At 35.8% G+C, this 27,791-nt stretch overlaps 1 protein-coding gene across 1 annotated transcript in view; it reads right to left on the reverse strand.

Moving 5' to 3' along the window:
- LOC150098325 (protein obstructor-E-like) overlaps nucleotides 1-27,791 on the reverse strand; it is a 32,310-nt gene continuing 4,519 nt past the window's right edge. The window contains exons 2-5 of the mRNA XM_090405546.1: nucleotides 20,506-20,721; nucleotides 13,808-13,999; nucleotides 9,275-9,437; nucleotides 1-392 (exon numbers count right to left, since the gene is read on the reverse strand). Coding sequence (XP_090261672.1) covers nucleotides 314-392; nucleotides 9,275-9,437; nucleotides 13,808-13,999; nucleotides 20,506-20,721 — 650 coding nt within the window. The 3' untranslated portion in view covers nucleotides 1-313. The remainder of the gene's footprint in view (nucleotides 393-9,274; nucleotides 9,438-13,807; nucleotides 14,000-20,505; nucleotides 20,722-27,791) is intronic.

Below are 27,791 nucleotides of genomic sequence, written 5' to 3' on the forward strand. Positions count from 1 at the left end.
GATGATATATAAATGGACTGATGAAATAATGCAGCACATCGATAACAATTTGAAGATTTGTATGATTACTTATTCTTTTTTTAACGAATTTTTTTGTTTTAATTTAAAGATATGTGCAGCATAAATAATGAAGTTCATGGACTTATCCCTCTGTCTCTCATGTTCTGATATTGACTTTGCTTTTGAGGTGGTCATCAGAACATTTGAATTCTTTTTCCCTGCCCACACTTCATTTTTTTAACATTTTTTCACTTTAATCTTGTGAGGAAATCTCTTGAGAATTGATACTATGTATCATGTTTTAATCTTTCCTCTAACTTTTTTCTTCATCTGCTTCTATATCCTGATCTCTCACTGCTGGTGAAGGAATGATTGATGGAAGTTGAGATTCGCTATATAAAAATAAAAAAATAAATCAGATACTCATCCTAATTGTATACTCACAGAATAATGTTACTATTAGTAACATTATTTCATAACATTAATAACTATATGGATAAAAATGGAATTAACTGCTAGCTGTATTATATTTAATTTACTAGCATCTTATATTTCCTACCACTTGTGTGTCGCTCTGAGAAGCATCAAAAACATTTGAGATATCTACTTGAATATTTCTAGAAATAGTTTGAAACTTTGTTTATTTTAAAAAGAAAAAAGAAAATTTTTTATTCATTTTAAAACTATACAAATTACTTATGAGCAGTTTGTAGTTCAGTTGATAAAGGTGATGCCTTTTTATTGGACAGACCTGAGTTCATATTCATTCTCATTTCTCTGTTGCATTCATTCTCAACTTTCATGAATGTTCTCTCTCTCTCTCTCTCTCTCTCTCTTTCTACCTTCCATAAAATGAAAAATGTCCATCTAACAGCATTATTATTATTATTATGATTGTTTAAACTAAACATATTTGGGCGTTTTATAATTAAACTACAAACTTATTTAATACTGACCATTTACAAACAAACTTACATTAGAGCTTACCAGTTTCGCCAGCAAACTGTCTGGCTTTTTCAAGGCGTTTACTGAAAGAGATAAAAACTAGTAAATGCAAATTGAAAGGAACATAAAAAATGTTGTAAACCAACTAGTAGCTAAGGTTACACATTCACGTGACAGAGAGGACTTATTGTTCTTATTCATTATCACGCATGCGTGTTTGTTGTAAACATGTAATGTGATTACTGGCTAGCTGTAGTTCAGATTGATTTAGAGAGAGGATCAGGTTTTTCCACAAACTGTTTAGGATTGCACCCTGATTTCTGTTGAGGTTACTGCCAGTTATTAACACTATTGTGGCTTCCTTGAATTAACACTTTATCACAAAATGGATATCCTCAAAACATCATAGAAAAATATCTATACGGTGACAACCCTAGGCAAGAAGAATCACGCTTCCAGCACATTTCTACTGTAGTGATCCCTTTCATCAAGTCAATTTCTTATCAAATAGCCAGAATAGTAAGAGCCTACAACATCAGAGTGGGCTTCAAACCAACCACCAGCATCAGACAAGTTTTAGGATCCCCAAAAGATAAGGTGCCTTTCTACAAATATCCAGGAGTATATTACATTCCTTGCTCCTGTGGTCTTGCCTACATCGGACAAACTTCACAGAGTTTAGAAATCAGACAAAAAGAACATGTTGGTGATGTAAACCACGACAGAAGTATATCTTCCGGTTTAGCACATCATTTCTGTACGTCTAACCACAGGACAGAGTGGCAAAACAGCTCCATGCCATATCTGGATGACAACTACAGACATCGTTTATTCAAGGAAGCTACAATAGTGTTAATAACCAGCGGAAACCTCAACAGAAATCAGGGTGCAATCCTAAACAGTTCGTGGAAAAACCTGATCCTCTCTCTAAATCAATCTGAACTACAGCTAGCCAGTAATCACATTACACATTTACAACAAAAACTCATGCATGATAATGAATAAGAACAATTAGTCCTCTCTGTCACGTGAATGTGTAACCTTAGCTACTAGTTGGTTCACAACGTTTTTTATGTTCCTTTCAATTCTCATTTACTAGCTTTTATGTCTTTCCATAAACGCCTTAAAAAAGCCAGACAGTTTGCTGGCAAAACTGGTAGGCTATAATGTAAGTTTGTAAATGGTGAGTATTAAATAAGTTTGTATTTTTATTATTATTGTTATTATTATTATTATTATTCAGACCTCCATTGAACCAAGAGACTAATCTTGGGAGGTCCTTCCTAGGAAACACAGTCTATCATACTACACCTTGAACTCATTGACCATTCTTGCTCTCACCACTCTATCAGGCAATGCATTCCACAGTTCAGCCACCCTCCACATAAAGAAACTAGTCGTCACCATCTTGCTCACAGCTTCCTTTCATAACTTCCATGGATGGCCCCGTTATCATTGCTCCTTCCTGCTGTTCCAGCAAGTGAAAGAACTCCCCCAGTGTCAACCCTGTAACTACCTCTGAACAGTTTAAAAGTCTCGATCATATCACCTCTCCTTCTTCTATCTACCAAACTCTGTAGTCCACATTCCCTCAGCCTAACTAACATTGTATATAACTAACATTGTACAGTCCTGAAACCATTTTTGTTATTCACCTCTGTACCCTTTCCACAGTTAATTTATCACCTTCAAATCCTCGGGACCAAATTTGAGAACAATAGTCTAAGTGTGGTCTGATCAGAGTCTTATACAATGGAACAATAACTCTTTTATCTCTGTAGGTCAGCGTCCTTCTCAGTGTTGCAGCAATCCTCTGGGTTAACTTCACCACCTTTGCACAATATGTTACCTGAATTTCATTTTTCTATCAATCAGCACCCCAGATCTCTTGTCTCCCCTACTTCCTCCAGTATAGCTCCTCCAATCGAGTATGTAGCTTCCCTTCAATGGGTCCCAAACCTCCAAACCTTACATTTTGCTGCATTAAACAGACACCCCATTTGTTTGCTCATCCATCCATCATATAGACGTGATGTGAAGTCATTAGATTCTATATACAACTTGTCCCAGTTCTGAAAATACTTCAGGTGCAAATTTTGTTTACATTCTATATACAAGTTGTCCCAGTTCTGAAAATACTTCAGGTGCAAATTTTGTTTGCTTACACTTGGATAAAGGATTAAACGAAGTATATAATTTATTTGTATCTTTAATTTATAAAATAACCAAGTTGAAAAACTTCCAACAAATATTTGTTTGCTTTCACTTGGATAAAGGATTCGTCAAGGAAAAAAGTTTCAGAAATTGTAAATATTGTACAATATGCAAGTATTTGTATTTTGGCTGTTTATATTCATTTTATACAGTAGAATAATACTTTACATCAGAGATGCAGAACATATGGTCCTTCAATAATTTAATCTGGTCATCGATGTAAATTGAATAAATGGAAGAAAACATATTTGTATAACATTAAATGATTTTAAAAATATCAGTGGATTATACATTGTTATTATTGATGTAAATAAATAATTTTATTAAGGAGGAGAGTTTGTTTAGATTTCCTGCAACTTAACAGAAAATCAACTGCAACAACTCCTTCATTAAAACGATATGTGTTATACCATGTCAATGTAAATTTGATTTTAAAAAAAATTAAATGAATAAAATAGATATGTATTTATTTTAAATAAATATGCTTACAAGGGATGCATTTTTAAAAAAAAATGCATCCCTTGTAAGCATAGATCATATAATTACTTGATTTGGCCAGTGGCAGCATTTACGTTGTGCACCCCTGCTTTAAATCATTGAACAGTACTTAACCAATCTTATGTTTTAGTAATCTTCTAACAAGGAATCCTGGTATATTGGGGGATGGGGAATTTACATTTCTAAATTCTGCTTTGTGAAATACAACTGTGTACAAATTTTTGTTATCGTCACTATAAAACGAAAAGACTTACGCATATAGCCTTTTTTTATTTAGATATACTGTTATAAACCATTATAAAACAACTTTTAATGATTTATTCACAAAGATCGTTTTTAAACAGACAATTTTTCTAGGTTGGTTATTGGACGTATCCATAAGCTTGTTTTCCTTTTTTTTCCCCCTCACACCAGCACATCATACAGTGACCACATTTCAGACAGTATGAAACTGTTTCTGAAAATATGTTCTCTTCTCTCTTACTCTCAAGCATGCTTATTTATTTTGTAATTTTTGTAATTTTGCTAGAAATGTATACAAAGATAAAAAGGGTACAACAGAAATATTGACTGTCTTATGTGGAAATGATCAGCCAGGAATTAATGCTCAACTGGGGTTCAGATTAGCAATAAAATATTAATTTTATATATATATATATATATATATATAGAGAGAGAGAGAGAGAGAGAGAGAGAGAGAGAGAGAGAGAGTGTTTAAATATATATATATATATACTTGGGAAAAGGATTAAAACCAAGTTTATAAAATTTCTTGGTATCTTTAATGTATAGCACACCCAAGGTAAAAAAAAACTTTCTACACACACACATATATATACAGTATATATATATACTTTCCAAGAACTGGCAGTTGCACATAAGCCAAAAATGAACAATGAATTCTAAATAGGTGTATAGAACATCATGACTGCTCCACAGAACAAGGGAAGTTGGTGACAGAGCAGGTCACACTGCATCTACTTTGATTGAATAGGTCAGTTCTTTTCCTTTATGAGTTCACATCCCTGGCTATATGGCCCAAAGGATGAACTCTGATGGATATGCAATGATCTGAACATTGTAGCAGTTTTACACAACAAATATTGGGTCTGTGTAATATGCTAGGTCTACTGCAACAGGGTAAGAGGAAAACATTGTGAAAATCGAGTCCCAACCCCATCCAAATTGTTGGAAGTAAATATACTTAGAAAAATAAAATAAATCGGATAATGCCTTTTATTCCTTTATAGGAAGTAGGTGAGGCCTATATACCCTATCTAGCTTTTCAAGACTGAGTGGGCAGTTCAATCTCCACTGGTAGCCAATCAGAGATAGCTGTCCAATGTCTATCACTAATTATAGGCAACCACTGATGAAGAAGCTGGCAAACAAGTGCTGCCATTTCTTGGTACCTAACCCTAACAAGATATTATTATTACTGTATTATTATGTGACACCTCCAGGAAGTCCAAGGACTCATTGTGGGAGGGTACACTACTCTTCTTTGCTAAATACATCTCATCGTCTCTACTACTAAATTCTTCAACTACGACACTACTACCATCAACGCCATCTATCGCCCATCATCACCGACAGTAGTATTTTTTGTTTGTAAATTGTATGTATTCTGAAGGCCGATTTGTCTGTATGCAGGATGAAAAACCCAAGTTTCCAGGAGAAAAACCTTGCTACCACTGTATGAAATCAGCTAACTCACCTTCAACTGAAAAAGCCCACATAAGGATTCCCCTCATCATGACGAGAATCGAACCCAGGTCTTTTCCAATCGAAGGGCACAATGTTCCGCTACTCTTCCAATTGCCTTAGCGCAATTGGAAGAATAGCATTAATATATTACTGTCTGAAATAATGTGGGTACTATGGTCGATTTCCTTGAGTTTACGGGACAAAAAAATCGAGTTTATGGGAGAAAAAACCCGCTTGCCCATGTTAGAGAGTGACTAATTTGGGAACTGGGTGAAAATAGGCTTAGAAAATGTTCCTCCAATCAGTGCCTAGACTAGAACCTAAGTCTGACTTCAAGCGACCAAGCCCAGAGGACAAGCACCACTTCCACTGAGCTACACAGGCCTAGTATAGCTAGAATGACATGGTAAATGTGAAAAGAAGGTCCATGTGCAACCGAAGTATAGTGGACGTTCATTGGGAAGTAGTTTTTGCATCCATAGCATAGGCTGCCTGAAGAAAGATCAGTATAGGTTCGATTCTAGTCTAACCAGAGGGACTTTTTTTTTCCTGAGCCTTTCTAGCAACGATTTCCTAGTTAGTTGATCTTTGATGCATGCAAGTAGGATTTTTGTTTCTCCTGTTACCTCAGGCTTTAACTCCAAATTTCAAAAGTTGACCCTAGAACTCACAATTCCCCTGCTCTTTTCTTCCCCTGAAATGCTTTGATTTTGATAGGTTGGGTGCATTCTCAGTGATAGCTTATTATTATTTTTTTTGTAATAGTGCTTTATCAATATTTTATTATAATATATTTACATTTTTATGCAAATGAGTAGTATGCATAATACATCAATGTGAGATCAAACTTTCTCTTTAAGACAAATAATGAAGTCATCACATAGAAGAGAATGTCACAAAGGCCCTTTCCATAGAATGGATGAAATAATGCCCTCGATCAGTCAGATATTTTAGGAATTTCCTCGTGTTTTTTTCCTAATCAGTAACCAATTTATTAATAAATAAATCTGTAGATTTATTTATTAATAAATTGGTTACTAATTAGGAAAAAAATATGAGGAAATTCCCAATATATCTGACTCAAATTTTATTTTTTATTTTGTATAGGCAGCACCCCCACTTAAAATTTCACTGGCCGCCACTGAGTACAACACACTATTATAACAAGCATTCACCAGGTTGCCTCCATACCCACATCCTGCCATCAGACTAGAAACAGGTGAACCTTGATTCAATGATCTAGAGTACCATTTTCCACTGGTCAATTTTACAGTTCATACGTTCTTTGCACTAGGCCAGATGAGCTGCCTTGTTCGTTGTTGTGAAGTCCAGCTTGTGTTCTGCTGCTTTCCATGGGTATCCAATGAATGAAGTTGGTTTTTGTACAGTATTAGTGCTCACCATGGTATTACTGGTGCTCTGGAATTCATCACGAATGGTCTGTGCTGAATGCCGATTATAGCCGGTTTTTGCATGCCACTCATTTTAACACTTTCCTGTTCATGTCGTTGTTGTGACGTTCAGCTTGTGTTCTACTGCTCTTCCATGGAAACTCGGTAAATGGAGTCCTTTTCATATGGTATTCGTGATCACCATGGTGTTACTGCCACTCTGGAACTGATCACGGATGGTCTATGCCGGTTTGTGCATGCCACCCGTTTTAACACTCTCCTGTCCCTGTCAGTCATTTCTGGCATACACTTTGGGTGTTTTCCCTCATTAGTGATGCCAGAACGTCTCCATTGTCGACCGTTGATTTTGGATGCTCCAGTTGAGTGATAATGGTACGTAACGACATGCCATCGATGTGACAGCCCATGATGACACCTCTCCCGAAGTCGCTGAGTTCACGTGGTGTCATACCACCTATATTCAACTGCTACGATGAAGTACTGCTTCCTACTACTGTACACCAGGTTTTATTATTATTATTTCGACCGGTTCCCGAGTTAGTCGATCTCTGTCATGGGCAAGCGGGTTTTTCGTCCCGTAAACTAAAGAAAATTGACCGTACAACCCACACTATTTCAGACATTAAATATATTGTGTTAGGGTTAGGGACCACAAGATGTCGGCATTCTTGTTGAGCCATTCTCTTCACAGCATGCCGCTTAATTAATGATAGCCTTGGACCAGCTATCTCTTATTGGCTACCAGTGGAGATTGAAACTGCCCACTCAGTCTCCAAAAGTTAGGTAGTGCTAAACGGTGAGGTTTAGCCCTACCTAAAAAAGGCGTAAAAACGGGAATAAAAAGGCATTATCGGATTTTATTATTATTATTATTATTATAACAAACCTGGAATGTTCCATAGCTTCAAAATAATAGGGATGTCTGCATAGTTATTGGTAGATAGTGTATATGTGTAAACCAAAATAGCATTAGGACTGATTCCAGAATATTTACTTTTTCAGATAATATCATATTACTAAGTAAATTAAGTTCAGTCTTCAACTAATTTAAATAACCTGATTAAGGAAAAAAAGTATGAAAATCAGCAATACAAAAAAAAAAAATAATGAAAATGAGCAGGAGAATGGAAAAATACATTTATTTTCAATTGAAAATTGATAGAATAAGTAAAATATTTCAGCTGATCGGAGACGATTTTTAGTAATGATGCAAATTAATTTGAAAATAAAGAATAGAGGAAAGTTGTAGTCATGTAGAAATCGTGTTTGTTGTCATAGGCTTCAACTGCCAGAGCAAACTTGGTGACTAGAATCGCACATGACAACAGTCAAGTTCGATTCTAGTGACCAGCTAGAAAAACATTTTCTTGTACTTTTTTCAGTTAGTTCTCGAATTAGTCGATCTCTGGTACAAGCAAGGCGGATGTTTTCCTCCTGAAAATTCCGGATTTTACGCTCGCAAATCTATCATAGATCTTATACTATTTCAAAAATTAATATATAGAGAGTTAACGACCTAGACGCGGTTGTAGTTGTCTGCCATATTCTACTCCCCAGATTCCTATAAAAATAGCCTGAGCTAGCTGTGTGATGGCTGAGGGCGGAAAACGTATGAACATCAGTCTTCAAAGAGTTTGTTAGAGACATTTAACCACAACAAACTCTTTTAAGACTTGCCTACTTCCTTTGTGGAATGGAGCGTTCACTAAGAAAAAAGTTCGGCTTAATTTCCTGTTGCTTTGGGAATGCTAATAATAAAAACGAATTTATTTATGAATGAAGAAACAAAACTTCCATGGTGAGTAGCCAATTGAATAAATTAATAAGGAATAAGAGAGAAATTACCCAAAATTCTAAACTAGCTGCATACAAGACTGTGCTCAAATTAATTTTAACTTACGGATCTAAGAGCTTGGGTAGAAATGAAACAATTCTTTATAGACAGAGACCGATAGATATCTATTATAGATAGATATTGGGAGATCTGGGGGGGGGGGGGGGAATAGGAAAGTGAATGCATGGCACCAATAGCTAAATCATAGTTAAAATGAATCCATTAAGAACATGGTTGCGTTAGCACTCAAGAATCTGTGAGCAAGGATCTAATCTCAGGATTACATGGAGTGGAAGAGAAAAGCTTATCGAAATAGGTGTATGATAGCAGGAAATGGAAAAAATCCCAGAAGACCAAGGACTAGGTGAACTGATACAGTTTGAAGTGCCTTAGAAGACAAATGTGAAATTCGGTGTTATTGCAGTCCTTTCTAATATGTTAATTTGAAGAAAATTGTTGGTTGAAAGCTAGTAATAATGTAAAATCTTCCTGTAGTTCCACCATAGTATCTTATAATTATATATATATATATATATATATATACATCCACAAGTGATGTATAAGATAAAGGTATACAAATGAAAATTTCTTTTAATATATGTATTGTAAGTTAAATATCAACTTAAAATAAATATTTATGGTTTTAAGACGCTTTTCAACTCACCATCCTGGAACATTAGAAGCAAGATCACATCTGACATCTGGAGCACTGAAAGCCAGTCCAGCTGCACATCTCTGTAGACGGGGATAACCTCCAACACACTGCCAATATCGGACACAGGATTTGGCAATTGATATTCTTCCATTGGGATTATCCTTGCAAATAGCTGTAAGATCAGTCGTACTGTCAAAATCTGATTGGAAGTTTTATTTTTTTAAAAAAAAGCATGCATTTTTTAAAAAAATGTTAGGTACTATGTTCAACATCCCACTTGTTGTATTAGTTTTATTCCATTTACATCTGTTCTTTAGATCATCCTTTCTCATTCTTTTTCATAAAAATTACAACTTCTGGATCTTCAGTAAATACAACAGGTTCTTTCTTCTCTCTCGTTCACCTGCTTACAAGTGTTGAGTTTATAAGACAAAGTTCTTCCTCGGCTTAATTTTCTGTTCTTTTATAGAATGCTAATAATAAAATTAACTAATGCTTAAACGAGATTTGGATAAAAACTGATTAAAATACATGATTAAGTCTCCGTTATTGCGAATGCTCTCTATAAGCAATTTTTCATGTTGGTAGAAGAATTTGGCTTTGTAGATAGTTTTGGGTGTTCCAGAGAGGAAGTTGTACCCCAGTATTTCGGCTATGTTTAATAATCATTCTTAAGTGGTTATGAGTTCAAAACAGAAAGAAAATAAAGATTGATTAGTGATTTTAAGGCTACAAGGCCTAGTCGTAGCACGCAAGATACAGTTAAGGTCATGTAGAAAAAATAAGCAAAACAAGAGGAAAAGTCTTAATTTCCTTCCTCTTGAGATTGTGTGTTGTTAAAGTGCTTCACAAGCATCTGCGAATACTAAGGAGAATTGATATTTTTAAGAAGGGCAGTATACTTACTATCTTTTATAACTTCTGACCAAGCAGAGAAAATGTATTCAAATTGCGGGAACGCTTGAGCAGCAATAGGGAATTAGGAATTTCCACTTGTCTTAGTCTTCATGACACTAAAATTGGAGTCCGGAAACTGCTACATTAAAGTAAGTCATGCATAGACGTTTTCCAAATGGATTTTGGAAGACAAATATACTCATTCGCGTGACAACTGATTATTACTGTCATCATCTGACGGCAGACCTTGTGTGAAGTGTTGACTTCGTATTTTGCAACACCAGAGTTCTGGATGTGTGAGTATTTTTGATATCTGGGATCTGTTGTATCCTGCCTACCCATATACATCCACTAGACTGTAAGAGTAAAAGTATGGCATAGACCCCCCCCTCTCTGAATAGTGGCTCAACTTTGTCATTTTATGACTGACGAGAATTTGTGAAAAAAGTTTGTTGAATTGGTTGAAACTATACCCAAATCATAGAAGACGATGAGGCCGATTAGTCTCCATGACGCAAAAATGGGGTCCTTTCTCATTCGTGTATTAATTGCTTATGTTCTTCTAGCAATTTGCTTATTTTCAGATCGAAAAACTCGAAGTTCTGGGAAGACAAATTTTCTGCCTTCTTGAAAGACCAATTAACTTTCCTTTGTTTATGAAAACCCTTATAAAGGTTCTAAAGGTTCCAAACCTTAGGAAAATTTGACCACATCCTAGGAGATTCCATAAGCCGATGCACCCAATCAAAAATAGTGTGTTACATTTGCCTTTCGGTTGGAAACACTTGGTTCTAATTCCAACCACACACTATTTTTGACTGGGTGCATCGGCTTATGGAATCTCCTAGGATGTGGTCAAATTTTCCTAAGGTTTAATGTATGCTGATTTTGTAGAGACCTCTTCTGAACTAACCAGTCAGTCTCCAAAAAAAAAAAAAAGTGAGATAGCGTGAACGATTGGCCTACTCTAAGAGGATAGTCGAGGAAATATCCACATTCCTAACAAACAACACATGGTACGAATTCCACTGTGGGCATGGATGTTTTTGAATGATTTTTGAAGTGGTGCGTGAATTTCGTTGTTTGGTGTGAGACAACTATGCTGCTTATTGGAGGGCTAAAATGACTTAAAACAAAATTTCGAAATTTGACAGCCTTTAGAGAAGATTTTCTGGGTTACACCACCACTTAGTACTGTGAGAGGTTTATAATCCTTCTGGTGTAATTAATAAAATATATGGAAAAGGCGTCTCTAGCAAGGAGAGTCATTATTTTGGAGTTTGGTGTGATCCATCCGGAGGTGGATGGATCCTTAGCAAAGAAAAACTAGATATGCTCACCAGAAAATATTTGCTATGAGTTGATTCTTTCTGAGTATGCTGATATTAACTGAGGTCAATATCAAATTCCATTAAGCAGACCTGAGGCCACAAAATCTGCAATACGTTTATTTTAAAGGAAAGTGATCATTCGTGACAGCAGTAATTAAGATACAGATTCATTGACAGTAGAATCTATTTTCGTGTAGTATAGCCCAAGTTGACTTAGAAATAAATAGTTGACATATCCGGAAAATTATCGATCTAATTGAATATAGGAAAAGTGTGTGTTTTGAAAGATACCAATGACTACTACTGCACAAATTTCTGGTTTAGTTAGTTTTAGTTTAGCAGCTCACGTCAGTTAGTTGATATAAAAGGCATAATTAATAAATATGAAATATCATTTCTTCCTTTGTCATTGTGACAAAATCAACATCATAAGTTCCTCCGAAGGAAGTGATGCTAGTGATAGGCACGGTTCAACACAACCAGATCATCTACTAAACTTGTAGGGTTTGATGGAATTACCTCAATGCAGTCTACTTGGATATATAAAGCAGTCCAATTGTCAAGAATGGAAGTATTCTGGTTTTTTCAGCCAATGTGTTATGAAAGTAATTGCTGACAATTAAGCATATATTTTGGACATTTGTAATTCTAATTTTTGTTTCTATTTTAAATTTAAGGGATTTTAAATCCTTCGGTTTGATATAACATTTTGATATAGCTCTTATCAAAGAAAATGCGTGCTTAATAAAACGAATTAGGTTAATGGTATAATCCTGGAAGTAGTTTTACATTAAAGTAGACGAGTCTGTTTACCCGTAATTAACTTTTGGAAACTGGTGGGCAGCTAATATCACCCCTTTGCCAATCATAAGTAGCTGGCTCATAATAAGTGAATAACATTGTTAGGAATTCATGAGATGGCAGATGTTGTGTGCTCTCTTTCCTGACTGATAGTCTTGGGCAAGCTATCTCTGATTGGTTACCAGTGGAGATTGAACTGCCCAGTCAGTCTCTAAAAGTTAGATATGGGGGGGGACAAATACCTCATTTACTCCCTGTAGGTGACTAAAAGACGTTATCAGATTAATGTCATTTATATAGAGTGAGTTCTGTGGTCGATTTTCTTGAGTTAAGAATTAAAAAAAAAGTTTTATATAGAAACGAAATCCTGCTCTTGTCGTTCTAGAGATCGACTATAGCGGGAATCGATTAAAACAGGCAAAAAATCGTCGACTTTAGAATGGTTTTTCTTCAGGTTGCCTAGCACTGTTTATAAAAATATCATGTCTTCTATTGTTACATATAATCCATTAAAAAGTACGTTAAAAAAGTATTTTGAAGTCATCTCCTAGAGGAAATATTAAATTAATTAAAAATAACACATGGCGCTATATACTTTCCAGGTTTATCTGACATGTGATATACTAATCTCCATAATATATTGACGTTTTAGACATGTCAAGTTCTCTTTCTACCACAGGTTTCGCTGATGGGATAAAGTCATAATGTACTTTGTCGTCAAGGGTGATGTGTTGTAGAACACACTCACACTGTATGATGCCTACTTTTATTTTATGTAGATATCCATTTATCTCAAAACTATCGTTATTGGCTTAAAATTGTCAACATCTTAGATCAGTGGTTCTCAACCTTTTTCCACTTGTGTATCCCATTTTAAACCGATTTCTATAAATTGTACCCCTTGTTTTTAAAATAGCTATTTTTAAATACTGACATCTATTGTTCCATAACTAACGTTTTGCATTTTGTTTGCTTTACTTCTTTTTCCTCCATTACTGAATATTTTTTGTGTACCCCTGAACGGCCAGCACGTACTCCCGGTTGGGAACCGATGTCTAAGAGGATGCACCAAAGCCTAGTGAATAAATAAAAAAAAAAAGATAGTCAAAGATCAGTTAAATTTGAAAATCCCCAACTACATAAAATTTGGCCAATAACTTTGAATCAAAGACTTCAACTTGCTGCAGAGGAACCTCTGAGTCTAGTTACCATTCTGATGGCGTCATTAAAAAAAACTGAGATCAAATAAATTTTCCGATTTAGATTGACGACTAAAGTTATTATACGGTGATGTTACAAGGCAGCTTAGCTTTCTACTTTGTGCAAAAATGTGAACTTGGCTCACCTTATTATCTCACTCACCCTCATTATCCCTTCCCACCATATTAATTATTCTTATTGGAAACCGTGAAACGTTTTCGATTACAATCCAGATCCTTTGCTGCACTTCTAAATGTAAAAATTAACAGATGGTGCTATAGTAATCTTAAATTAGTCATCAGTCAATACTTACGATGTTTCTGACAATCAGGGACGTTGTCGGGCCAATCACACGAGTGAATGGCGTCATTATAGAGCAGAGAGAAGGGACAAAGCTGGACAGTGGAAGTACCGTTCCAACATTGCCAGTATCGGGTGCAGCTTGTCTGGTGAGGAAAGAGCCCAAACAACCACGGGCAGTTCTTTGAAGTGCCAGCAGGAGTTTCTGGGGAAAAAATTATATAAAGTCAATACATTTAGTTTCATAGAAAAATTAAATAATTTTAGTCTACAATATACTAAAATTAAAATTAATCAACAAAAGTGTTGGTGTATTTGATGTAATGTTTAATGTGAATCCAACCATATGGCAATAAACCTAGAATACATTTTTTCTAATGAGGTTTGCTAAGGGTTATACAATCCCGAAACCTTGCCCTATAGAATAGAAACAAAAAATTCATGCTTTTTAGAAGCAGGCTGGTAATCATATTCCACTCCATATTCGACTTGGTAGCACATTTCGCTGTTGATCTCATTTTCTGGCTTAAGAAACTATTCCTTGTTTCAGATTTCTTATCTTATAATCCCATAAAATAAACAGGTCTGACTCGCTAGCAATAGACGATTCTTTAAATGTGCGATGTGTTCAAGCATCTTCCATACAATCGCATTCTTATTTTCTTTAAAGCTTCTGAAACAGGTATTTATTTGCTGCATCTGTGTAGTCTGTTCTAGGTGAATTATTATGGGCAATCTTGCAGATAATAACTTACTGATCTTCTCCCTTTTAACAAACTTTCTTATATAATTGTTCAAATATTACTTCTATTATGGTGTGATGAGATTATCCACCAGTCAAGGACCATATATACATTGTGAAAAATGATATGATGTCAAAAAAGTGTAACCGGTATCCAAGCAATATATTCACATCCAGATACAACAATAAGTTGTATGCCATTTAATGCTGTGAATGGAACCAGTACTGGACTTCAATTTTACTTTTGGCAGGTTTCTGTTGAAATCATCATACTTCTCATTTCCTGTTCATTATTGATTACTAGTACTGAATTCTGTTTGACTGGGAGCACTCCACAATTTTTTTCTGCAACTACAGTAGTAAAATACGCAGAAAAAAGAAAGTTTCGTTAGATGCCAATGGAGGAACTTTTACCGGAATTTTCTCCCGGCTGTTTTCGATTCGAAAGTTTCCCGGCAGTTAGTTGATTCCCATGGTGAGACAAATAGTTTTTCCCTGTTAGAGACCCTGGATTTTAATCTCACATCTCAGAGCACATATTTTATATGAAATACGAATCGCAGTCATTAATGTTGTATGAAGGCGGTATTTAGAGTGATGTGTCAAGCACCCTCGCTTTTCTCCTACATACAAGGCTGGTTCAAAAAAAGACCGAACGTTTGCTGCTCGTTTATTGCTCATTTTACATTTTAAGCACTGTCCAATTTAAAGTGGTCCCCTCTACTGGCGATACACCGTTCCCAACGTTTCTTCCATTTTTGGAATGCTTCGTGGAACGCACTTTCTGTGATGGCGCGTAGTTCTCTTATCGCATTTTCCTGAATCTCCTCTGTGGTTTCGAAACGACGTCCTTTCAAAGTGGTTTTAAGTTTGAGAAACAAGAAAAAGTCTGCTGGGATTAAGTCCGGAGAATAGGGTGGATGGGGCACAACGGATGTCTGTGTTTTGCCATTCGCATTGTCGTGATGCAACATCCAAGTCTAGTTTTCCAACAATTCAAGTCTCTTCCTGCGCACAGCAGAGAAGAGACTTGAATTGTGGGAAAACTAGACTTTCCAATCAAAAAACACAACCAACATCACCGACTCATCCGTGCTTTTTTTTTTTTTTTGGTAGAGGAGATTCTTTCTCCACCCACTTCGACGATTGAATCTTGGTTTCAACATCATAGCCATAAACCCGCGTCTCAATTTTTACCAAGTTTGCAGCAAAATTTCACACACACACACACACACATTGTTCTTCAAGCTCTTTTATTGTCACTTTGTCACTAATCCGACGAACAGCTTGTGCACGTGCTCACTTCAGCGGATGTAACTCCACGACTAATGCTCATAGCAGAACAGAGCAAATGGCCATTTGTTTTCAAAACCTGCTGTTACGTAGATGTGCTCAGTAGCCGCAGCGCGCTCTCTGTATCGGGTTCTTCTCTCTCTTGGCGCGTTATTAAAAAGGTCGGTCTTTTTTTGAACACGCCTCGTATGTTTTAGTGTCACTGGATAACTACAATCAGAGTACACACTTTGGATTGGTTTCTTCATAGTTACTTTCTCATTCTATTTTCACTATATTTATTCTGAAAGGAGGATGTCAATCAGAATCTCTCCAAAGAGAAAAAGCGTTTATTGAATATTGCACTTGACTCATATATCTACCAAGGTTGGCAAAAGATCTCTTATAAAAGACTCTTATAAAAAGTTGGCAAAAGATTCGCGTATGCACTCCAGCACATATTTATGACCCTCTCAGCATTCCTCATTTGGATGCTACAGTTGTTTAGGTTGCCAAAGTATATAATTAATGTCATCACCACGAGATCATTCCGTTATGCCGATCAATTTTGTGTTCACAGGCTGGGTCCTGTAGCCATCGCCGAGGTTAAATGCATTCCCCATGATGTGCTGGATAAGAAATCTTTTTATAATAAATTTTGATCAGAGTTAAAAATAAACCCGGCTTTCTTCCTAGTGTGTGTGTCTGTGTGTGTGTGTGTGTGTGTGTGTGTGTGTGTGTGTGAGAGAGAGAGAGAGAGAGAGAGAGAGAGAGAGAGAGAGAGAGAGAGAGAGAGAGAGAGAGAGAGAGAAAAATACTTCTTGTTTGTGTCAAAGACCAACTACCAACTCTAGAATCCGTTGGAAAAAACCTAAAAGTTTGGCTAGAAGAAAGTCTTTCTTTGACTAGTTTCCAAGTTAGCGGGTTTCTGGAGTCGATATGAGCCTGTAGTTGTTGTTGTTTTTTTAACCTTCCTGAAACTTGGATGTTTAATCTCGCAAACTCAAGATAATCGACTGCAGAACACACTATTTTAAACAATAATATATAATGTTAGGTTTAAGGATCACGAGATGGCGATAGGTGTCTGCCGTGTTCTCTTCCTTTGATGCCAGTTAAAATCACTGATAGTCTTGAGCCAGCTTTCTGTGATTGGCTAAAAGTGGAATTGCTGCCCTCTACTCTGCAAAAATTAGAGCTAAACGGCCTCAGCTACTTCCTGTGGGGGAATACAAGATGTTGGTGGATTTATTGACATTCCACAATTAGTGCAGTCCTACTTTGTCCAGTCAGGTAGTGTTTTGTCTTCAGACATTCAAGTTACAACGTTGCTTCTTATTTATCACATCATGGGAATGTACTCGGCTTCGGTGATGGCGTTTGAAGTCGGTTGCGTACCACTTAATAGTAATAAAATAATAAGCTAACGCCTTTTTATTCCCTTATAGGGAGTATGCAAGGCCTTTCAAAAAAAAAAAAAATGCTGGGCTGAAGACTGTTATCTATTTTTTCGGAAATTGAAAGGTGTTAGGTAAATTACTGTTTCAAAAATCACAAAAGGCGAAAAAAGCATTTTCCAGAATAAAATAGAAACAAACAAAAAATTAATTTCATACATTTGTATGAAAAACGTAAATTAATTCCTGATTTCCATTGGAACTAATTATGTATTTCCATATAAAATTGAGTGCAACTTATTACGTTTGATTTTAACAAGTTGTAAGCGATATTCTAACTAAATTAATATTTATTTCATTAAAAATATGTTCGCTAATCGCAAAAGCATGAAAAGAAATAACTTAGCATTTTTGAGTAACTATTACCATTAAGTCTTTTATTATTATTATTATTATTATTATTATTATTATTATTATTATTATTATTATTATTATTATTATTATTATTATTATTATTATTATTATTCCTAGAAGAACTAAACAGATGGCTTTCAGCCCCGAAAGTAGGCACCTCAAAATACCTGATAACAATAGGAGACATTAATATAAACATTAGAAACATAAATAACAACACAGAACAATACCTAGACCTATTATAGGCATATAACATAACCCCATCCATACAGTCGTATACACGAGAAGAGATAGTCGGAAACACAACAACCTCAACCTGCATTGATCATATAAATATAAGGGCCCCTCCAAACAGCCACACAGCAGCCGTCATAACATGCAAACTAGCAGACCATTATTTCACAGCATTGCAGTTACACACTGAACCAGAACCCATAAAAATCACTAAGACTACAAAACAGTATCATAGCATTGTAAACGAAGCAATAGTGAACGATGAAATCAGAAAAACAGACTGGAAGCAGATAGCATCTCTAGACTCTGCTGAAGCTGTATATAATAATCTTAAACTTGCATTTAACAAAATATATAACAAAGCATTAACAAAAATAAAAATACGCCCCCAAACGAAACAAAATCCATAGATAACAGACAACATACTAACAGACACAAAGAAAAGATGCCCTATGGAAACAACTTAAGAAGTCGCCGAACAATATCGCTTTAAAAGCTGAATACAAAAGAAAACGGAATCTCCTAACAACACAGATAAGAACGGCAAAAAGAAACTATTACAGCAACAAATTAACAACAGCTCAGAATGACATAAAGGAAACCTGGCACCTGATTAATGAAATGCTGGACAATATACATGGAACCACTGCCTCAGAAACAATAAAACACAGCTTTGCCTGCGACCCCAAATCCCTCAAACAGTTGGCAAACAACTTTAATCAGCACTTCGTGAACTCTGTCCAAAAGCTACAAGAAACAACCTTTCCTCACACAAACGAACATTCTCCACTAGGTCCACGAGAAACCCAATAGATGTGGTTCCCCACAGTAACAAAAGAAGAACTATCACTGGCAATTCAACAAATTAATCCTAACAAAGGACCGGGGATAGACGGAATCAGACCAAAAGACATCAAGAAACACTGAACTGGCCTACTTCCAGTCATACAAAAACTGTTAAATAAAATCTTCGAAACGGGACACATACCTGAAACGCTGAAGACTGCATTAATCACACCCATACACAAACCCTGCCCATAGAAACTATATCTCACTATCAAACATTCATCCTCCTATGCACAAAGTGCAGAACCTAAAATCACGACCATCACACAGGTGAAAACAACACGCTATCTTGGACTTCACTTCGATGCTGATCAAAGTTGGAATAATCATACAAACTACCTACATACCAAGCTTAGGATAATAGCAAGCAAACTATACAGATTAAAAGACATTGCCCCAACCCACATAAAATACTAATCTATAAAGCATTATGTGAAAACATTTTAAGATATGCAATCACATCATACGCATTCTGACAAAGACTACAGACTTAACAGGCTACAATGGTTGCAAGATAAAATGATAAAACTGATATTCTGGGAACAACCCACTCTTATGCAGGAAGCACTGACAAAACACAAAATATTTAAGGTGAAACACTTACACCACTACACAGTCATGTTAAAACACTACTACAGCCCAACATATAGAGTAACCAGAACAACATGTCAAATAACAAGACCACAGTCAACAAACTACATAACATATAAGTACAACAATCACCACGGCAAATCCACCCGAAACTTCTACGTACCTGACATGATAAACAACCTGCCGTTCGACAACAGAAACCTAGGAACATACAGAGAGCTGAAACAGGCACTATATAAATATTATAGCGAGAATGAAAATTAGAACAATTCCTGTCTCTCTCTCCCCCACCACACACACAAACCTATGACAACCCCCCCTCTCAAAAACTATCACTACAAGAACACAAAGAAACAAACACACCACGTCTAAATCCAACCCTATTTGCACAAAAATAAAAAATAAATAAATAAATAAATAAAAGTTAAACTGTAATAGCAGTTGAAGTCTTTCAAGCACGTACCAACAAACAGTAAAATGAACACCTGGCTTGTGACCAGTATAGGAACACAACCATGAAACCACCACCCTCTGTCATCTATTATCTTCCTCAGATAAGCTCTGCTAAGCTTCGAGGAAGAAAATTACTAACTTGCAAGAATCTGTTATACACACTTGTAATGCATTATAAATATTATATATATATAATTACTACAACAACTATGTATGCAATTCATCTGAGACATAAAAAAAAAAAAAAAAAAATTATTACTATAATACTCAAGATAACCATTGTATATATGTATGTGTAAATATTTTAGCAGTGAACAAAAATATTATTTATTTAAAAAAAAATTATTATAATTTAAAAATATTAATAACTCGCCAGTATTTGTTATTCACAATTGTAATGTATTATAAATATTATATATATATATATACGTGTATATAAAACTATTGTTGTATCTATGTATGTAATTTATCAGAGACATAATAAAATGCTTTAAAAAATTATTATTATTATTATTATTATTATTATTATTATTATTATTATTATTATTATTATTATTATTATTATTATTATTATTATGTATATTCTAAATTCAAAAATTCTGTATAATCCTTATTGTAAATATTGTAAATATTATTATTGTATGTAATTTATACAGAGACATAATAAAATGTTTTTAAAAAAATATTATTATTATTATTATTATTATTATTATTATTTTATTAATTTATTTAAGTAATACCTGTATGAAATCGATTACTTACGTCCCATAATTCTTCCTTGGTTATCTGGGCACCCAGCTCTGTGGGGATAATCGCAGTTATTGATCAAACCTCGCCCTCTACCGGAAAAAGCCAAACCATTCGGACATAATTGGAGATACGCAATTCCATCTCTGCATTCGTAGTAGTGATCACAGTACTGCTCGTGAGGAAAGTAGCCGTTATCTCTCTCACAGACGGAGTCCCTTTGTGCCAGTCCTGTCAATTACATAAACATGTTAATCAAATTCGTGCTAATATAGCGATGAATATACTGAGACAAATACAATGCATTGTAAAAAAATAAACATATAGCCTTTCACAAGTTTTTTTTTTTAAATTTATTTTTTAATAATCGTCCTGATATGTTTTCCCACTCCTTTGTACGTATTCTCAACATGTTGAGAATACGTACAAATGAATTATACTGAAGAAACATCCTAAAACGTATTTTGTGAGCGATGTAATATTTTGACGCAGAACAGCGTTTCTTTCTTCATTTTACTCCTTAGAATCAGAATCAGCAAAAAAGGTCAGTCTGTCTGAAAAACAGGTTCTATCACAGACTTTTCACTCCCAAAGCACTCATTCCCTTTTAGGTTTCCAGTTCTTTTCTGACTATCAGCAGTTCAACTTTTACGAACATTGACGTATAGCCTCGTATCTCACACGCACGCACACATACATCGATACACAGACGCACGCACAAACTCTGACACGTGCTTATTACATGCATTGTTTCCTTCCTGCTCTGATAATATGTAAATGGACTAATCGTGCACTAAAATGAGCACAAATCGAAATTCGAACAATATCTCATCAATTCCGAAAACTTAATCGAACCACGTACGTTGCCTCATTAATATGGTTTGCTGTGATTTCTGTGTGCCCTATAGAGTAAAGCCTGCATATGGATTACAATAAAGTTTTTTTCTCTACGTTGAATCCGTCTTTTGACAGATTCAAAGTAGAGGGAAAAAAGGAGTATTTTAATATCCGAGATTTTAAAAGGAAATCCATATTTCGTAGTAAAGTAAGCTCCAAATATAAGTTTGCATTCAGAAAACTGAAAAGTTCCTCATATTAACTGTGCTTTCATAATTATTATCATTATTACGTGGCACATCCAACGAGTCTAAGGACTCATCGCGGATGGAAACTCCATACAACTCACAGTCTACACTAATAATCTTCCATCTACACTAATAATTTAGCCACAATCCATTAACTATGCACAACGCAACGCCATTTAAAGCCACTAATAGTATATTTTGTCTGTAATTTACACGTGTACTAGGGCCAATTTTTCTGTATGCGGGATGAAAACCCCCGAGTTTCAGGAAGGAAAAACCCAGCTGCAACCATATGAGATCGGCTGACTCACCAGTTGAAAAATCCCATAAAAAGATTCCTCTCATCACGACGAGAATCGAACTCAGGTCTTTTCCAGTCGAAGGACGTAATGCCCGTTATTCTTCTAAATGACTACGGAGGGGCTATATTTCCAAAAGTGAATTGCTATGTTGCCATGGGCATTTCTACTGGAGTGTTGGAACACCCGACTAGAAGCGCTCATGATGAGAAGAATGCAGATGCTCTGCCGATGTTGTGAATTAGCATTTTAGGAAGACAAAAATATAAGGGAAAACAGAAGCAAATGCCGGTTTGGTTTTAACTCAAGTAGCAGGCATCTGAGCTTTGGAAGATTTCGCAATGTGAATTGGTGGTTCACTCTTATATTCTTATATTCATTACTTACATACAGCTGATTTCTGAAACGTCGAGGTTAGCTGAGTTCATGACTGCTGATGATTTGAAGACTTACGAGTTACAAGAATGGCAATTGCATGGAAAACCTAAAGCGATGCCTCAGCGTGAAAGATCATGAATTTTCATATAGAAGGATTGGACGACTGTAGCAAGAATTGATCCAAGAGTATGCAGGCGTTAGTATCCGTGTAAAGCAGTGTGTCACTTCTATACACTGCTCTGAATTTTCCGTTGGACAACTGCCTCTTACGAACTTCTGATAACAAGGTTTTGCTCATGAATGTGGACTCTGGACTGTGGTTCCCACAGTTTCTTAAAGGTCATAATCCGAAATTGTGGGATGACGTGGAACAGCGTATGGCTATCGTTCATGGAGGCCACCATCACTGGGAAAACTGAAGTTGCACGAATAATTAAAGTGAATATCCCATGACGCTTGTCAGACGCATGTGGAAACTTTAGCAGAGACCAAACTGTAATGAGGACCAAAAGATGGGTTTGTAACTTATTTAAAAATAGCTTGTTTTGACAATTTTGTATTTCTTAAATGCTCAAGTACTTTGATAAAAAGCTTAATTTAGCACGATATTCGAAAGACCTCCCCTGTCCTGTTATGGGTGTGCTTTTTCCAGTGGAGTCTTTTAAAAACATTAAAATAAACAAATGGGATATTGTTTAGACTGAAGCCTTTGTCCTATGTATACAGAATGCATTTAGCAGAAATTGTTTCTAAAGAGGGATAGAATCTGAGAAAGTACACTAACCTGTATGAAGACGACATCCCGTAAAACGTCATGCATTCGAAGAACTTGGCTTATTCTTTGTAATATTTCATGTCGTTATGCTACTTATTATGCAAGGGAGAAAAACGTATGCACCTCTTCAAAGAAGATGGATCATGAGGAAGTTTTCAAACAAACAATGCCATAAAATAACAGGTGAGGAATATACAGAAATAGTCACATGTTATCGCGAGTTACAATTGAGTTATTTGGGTTAGAATAATTGTTTTGTTCAGCTAGACTTAAAAATAAGATAGTATGAGCACCTCATCGCTCCTCTGCTTGTGCAAAAATTAAAGTGGAAATTTTATATGATAATAGTTTCGATTCAAGATCGGGCGAAATTACTTCCGATATCCTGAAATTGTGGAGTAAAGTCATACACTGTGGGGATTTTCGAAATGAAATCCCCCCAAGAAAAGATTAAGATAGTTTTCTTATTCTGTTTTGGATGCTTTCGATTATGCCAATCAAACCGTATGTAACGTGCTATTAGAACCAAAACACTTGTGGGATTTTATTTCGAAAACGAACACTTGTAAATATTAAATTTCATAGCGAAAACAAAAACTGCACAAAGCAATTCATTAATTTTAATTAGCGTTTAGTAATCTTAAGTTTGATACAGTATCATGGGAAATTATGTCTTTTTCAAGTGGCACACCACACCCTCTGGTCTTTATGACCTGAACACACTTCTTAGTGTTATGCAAACCTGGCAAAATGATTTCTAATTCTTATTCTTCAGATATTCGGATCAAAAGAGGGGAAACTTCATGCTCATTACATTCCGACCCTGCGTCTCCAATTATGTGTCGATGTATGACTTCGTGTCGTGATGGCTTTAGCTAAATGTTAACCGGCTCTTTCACTATCCTTTTGGAAGCGTTATTTACGTCACCCTTCCTGAAGACCAGATTCCTCACTTAGCGGTATAATTAATGGAATTCCTGAAGTAATTTCCTAAATAAAAAATTACCAGCTGAATGACTTTTCTTTAACCTGAAAAAATGGGTTAGTTTTCTATATTTAATTTTAAAATCTCTTAGAACAAAATCCAGTTTTGAGAACGCATTCTGACTTGATAGTTGAATAAACACGCAGCAGGCCGAAGATAATTGGAAGGCCATGACCACTTCATTCGTTTACTTGTAATGGATCTAGATCCTGTCCTGCATGAACATTTTATGATAGGTTAAGGTACGCTTTCCACTCTTTTCAGTACCTTAATCAAAACGGATTCTCTTAACTCTGAATAATGCAGGATATTTCAAAGGAGTGTTCTTAATTTCGATCTACTCCCATATCCTAACAAAGCCTTGCTACGTCACGGTATTCATCAAATTTGGAATATTTCAACTAGCGATTTGCATTTTGATTTCCACAAGTGTTAGCAAGGTGGAATGCATTTAGTTGCCGAGGAATGTAGTCGTGCCCGATTCTAAATACGCGTTTGGCGTGTGTGCCACTTGGATATCGTGTGATTTATGGAAAGTTAAAGACTGTCATTTTGTAATGGGAGGAAGCAACCCGGAACTCGGATGAGCATGTTGATGCTGCTAAGTTTCTTAAAATTAGAAGTCCTTCCAGTTTATCCTGCTCGCAGCATTCCTTTATCCTTAATGAAACAAGTACCTTCGACCTACATAACACTAGCACGACGACCCGCTTTTTTTGGCCAACACGCAAACAAGAAACACCTGTCTGTTCTTTGAATATCTGATATTTCTTTGTGTTGTCACTCTCTTCCTGTGCATGTAACGGAGAAGAAATTTACGGCAATGTAGTAGGAGGAACCTCCGTGGGTTCTGGGCGTTAAACTCGAATCGCCCTCTGTGAAAGAGGCCCCCTTCGTGTGCAGTTGTACAAGGGCAGGACCATGTTGAAACACGGCAATGTAGGTGTGCTGACAAATAGCACAACATACTCCGAAACAAAAGTTTTTCATGTTTCTTATGTCATCTTCCTTTGGTCTTCTTTCAACTTCTTTAGGACAGCAAATTAAGAACACATCATTAACGTAAGGCTTTGTGTATTGCGATTGCAAATGGTACGTCATAATCGTGCCAACACTTCCTGTTTTACATGGAATGCGTAAGCTAAAAGAAGTGCATGCACACACCCCTTCCTACAGCAAGTTAACGGTTATGCAAACGACAAAGTCATCTTGGATTCTAAGCAATTACGCAGTGTATACAATATCGCATTTCTAGAATTATGTATTAACTGTAATTCTATATAATTTTTTCGATGTAATGTGGATCATATTAGCGGCTTCTTTGAGAAATGGAAGAGATAAATATTAAAATGTAACACGTTTTAATAATACTACACAATCCTCCCCCTAATTATACTTTTCAGTCAATATTTAATAAAGATAATATTCCAATAACGTTTGTTTATTTTAAAAGTTTTCGAAATGACTATTAATTATCTACCTGCTACCAGGTGGCAAAGGATAACTCTTTTTTTTTTATTGTAGATGTTTTTTACATCGCTGTTGTGATATTGAGAATAATGTTGGTTTCGTAAAACGATTAAAAATATTCAGAACATTAAATATAACAGAATGGTCTCAGAATGCAGTCTCCCAGCTAACTTAGTGTTCTTTACGTATAGTTTGGTTACAGAACAATTTTATTTTTAGCAAGCAAATATATTCCCTTTGCAAAACATTTGACTATCCCTACTTAGTGCCAACAGCAGGATCTGAAAATCCCACTGCAGAGACAGAAAATTTTTTTCATGCAATCTTGAAAATCATAAATACATATTACAGTAAACTTAAGACTATTCATGTTCTAAAGAGAATGTTCTTTAAAATTCATAATCGCACATCTATGCACGGCTACAGATATGAATGTGTATGTATTGCCTTGTAAGGTATACTGACAATTAAGCATAATTGTCGATAAATCAGTTTATTCAGTTCGATCTGAATTCCCTCTGAAAGTACAAAAGATATACTAGATTGAAACAAGTGGACCGCACTGTGTTTCAGGGCAGCCGAACCTGCACAAGCCTGAATATTATGGACACAGATTTGGCCTAACCACACTTTCCATCTTTCCAGTCATACGCCCTACCACATTATGAAAATGAGTCGGGAATTTAACCCCTTAACATACAAAGACGTCTGTGACACGTCTTTTGTTTGTTGCACCAAAATTGATTTTGATTTTCGGTTTCACATATAAATACAACCGAATATAGACGCTAGACAATCTTGTGCCTATTTCCTTTCAGTCGAGAAAAGTTGCCAACGGCGTGTATCGGCTATTTCGTTTGCGTTTGCACAAATTCATCATTATTTTTCAAATAATGATGAATTTGATCCAGCAAATCACCCTCGCCCAAAACTCGCCCAAACAATGGGCAGAAAAACGACCACTTTCTGATTTTTAATCGGTACATTAAGGGGTTAAGGATACAAAATGTTGTTTAGTTTAAAAAAATCTTCAAACTAAATATTTAATAAATGTAATTTTTCAAAAAACAAACCATGTATTGATGCATGAAAATGAAGATGGCGTCAGTTAAGTTGAATGCGACTTCGTACTCGCCAGTTTTTTCCATCGTTTTCTTGAAACCATATCGCAATGGTCCTGAAGTATAACATGATGTATGATTGTCGTATTGATGAAAGAGACATAGGAATTTCAGTGGAACGGCCTCAATTTAAAAAACATGCATTAAATCAGACGTGTTCCAGAAATGTTCCATTATTCCAAGATGCTACAACTAAGTCTCCGATTTCATTCCAGGAGAAACCTGTGAAGAAACACTTGGTAAATGAACAATGTCCCAGTCATCTGCCACAGCCACACTCGTTAATCCAATCGCGGAAAGTATTAGCATAATTTTTTTCCTCCATATCACGTTACAGAGTAGTCAGCATGTTCTTTATACTATTCTGTTCGGCTTTTGCAGCTGTCTTGTAGAACCTAAAACTATGCAGCTAATTATGTAGAGTCGTAGTATTAAACTCACCTAGTTGTTCGTTTCCAAATAGTATTGACTGCCGAAATTTCTGCACCAGCTTTCTGACCGGTCTGTTGTCCTTTCACGTTAACTTCCTAGTTAAGGTAGTGCGTCTCATTCATTTGATAATGTTGCTTACAGTTGATTTACAGCCTTCTAGTAATGTCCTGAACGGGTAAGCTCTTTTGAAGTCCCCGAGATCTTTGCGAAATGCTGTTCAACAGTAGAATGGACTCTTTGCCATATATTAGCAGTGTATGGTTGGTGTGATGATGAGAAAATGCATATCACCATATTTTATTCAAGAGACGTCCCAATACTTCAATATAATGTACTGCAACTCTTTAAATATTTTTGTTTTCTAAATCCGCACACATTTGGAGGAAAAATCCCAATATTTTGGCCCGCTGTACAGTTAAAGAGAAAAGCCTATTTGTTTCTGGAATATTCCAAAAAATTTTCGGATCACCTTAAGGCTAAAACTTTTTTTTTCTCTTGTTGCAAGCCGGATGCTAACGCTATAAATTTCAACTTATTAGTAATAAACAGTTGCTCTGCTAAGCAGTGAGCAAAACCTTGATTAGAACGTGTATACAGTTACTGAGTGGAGTTGGCATTACAGATATCAATCTAATAGGATGTTTAGTTTAATTCGGAGATTCTGGAAAAAATCTGTGGTTGCATACTCCACACTACATGATAGTGCTGTGATGTCAACGGATCTGCTGTCCGGGGTAGGGGGGGGATGTCCCTGTC

The sequence above is a fragment of the Typopeltis vanoorti genome, chromosome 15, assembly GCF_054136105.1.
Source record: "Typopeltis vanoorti isolate ZY-2024b chromosome 15, IOZ_Tvanoo_1.0, whole genome shotgun sequence".
NCBI lineage: Eukaryota > Metazoa > Arthropoda > Arachnida > Uropygi > Thelyphonidae > Typopeltis > Typopeltis vanoorti.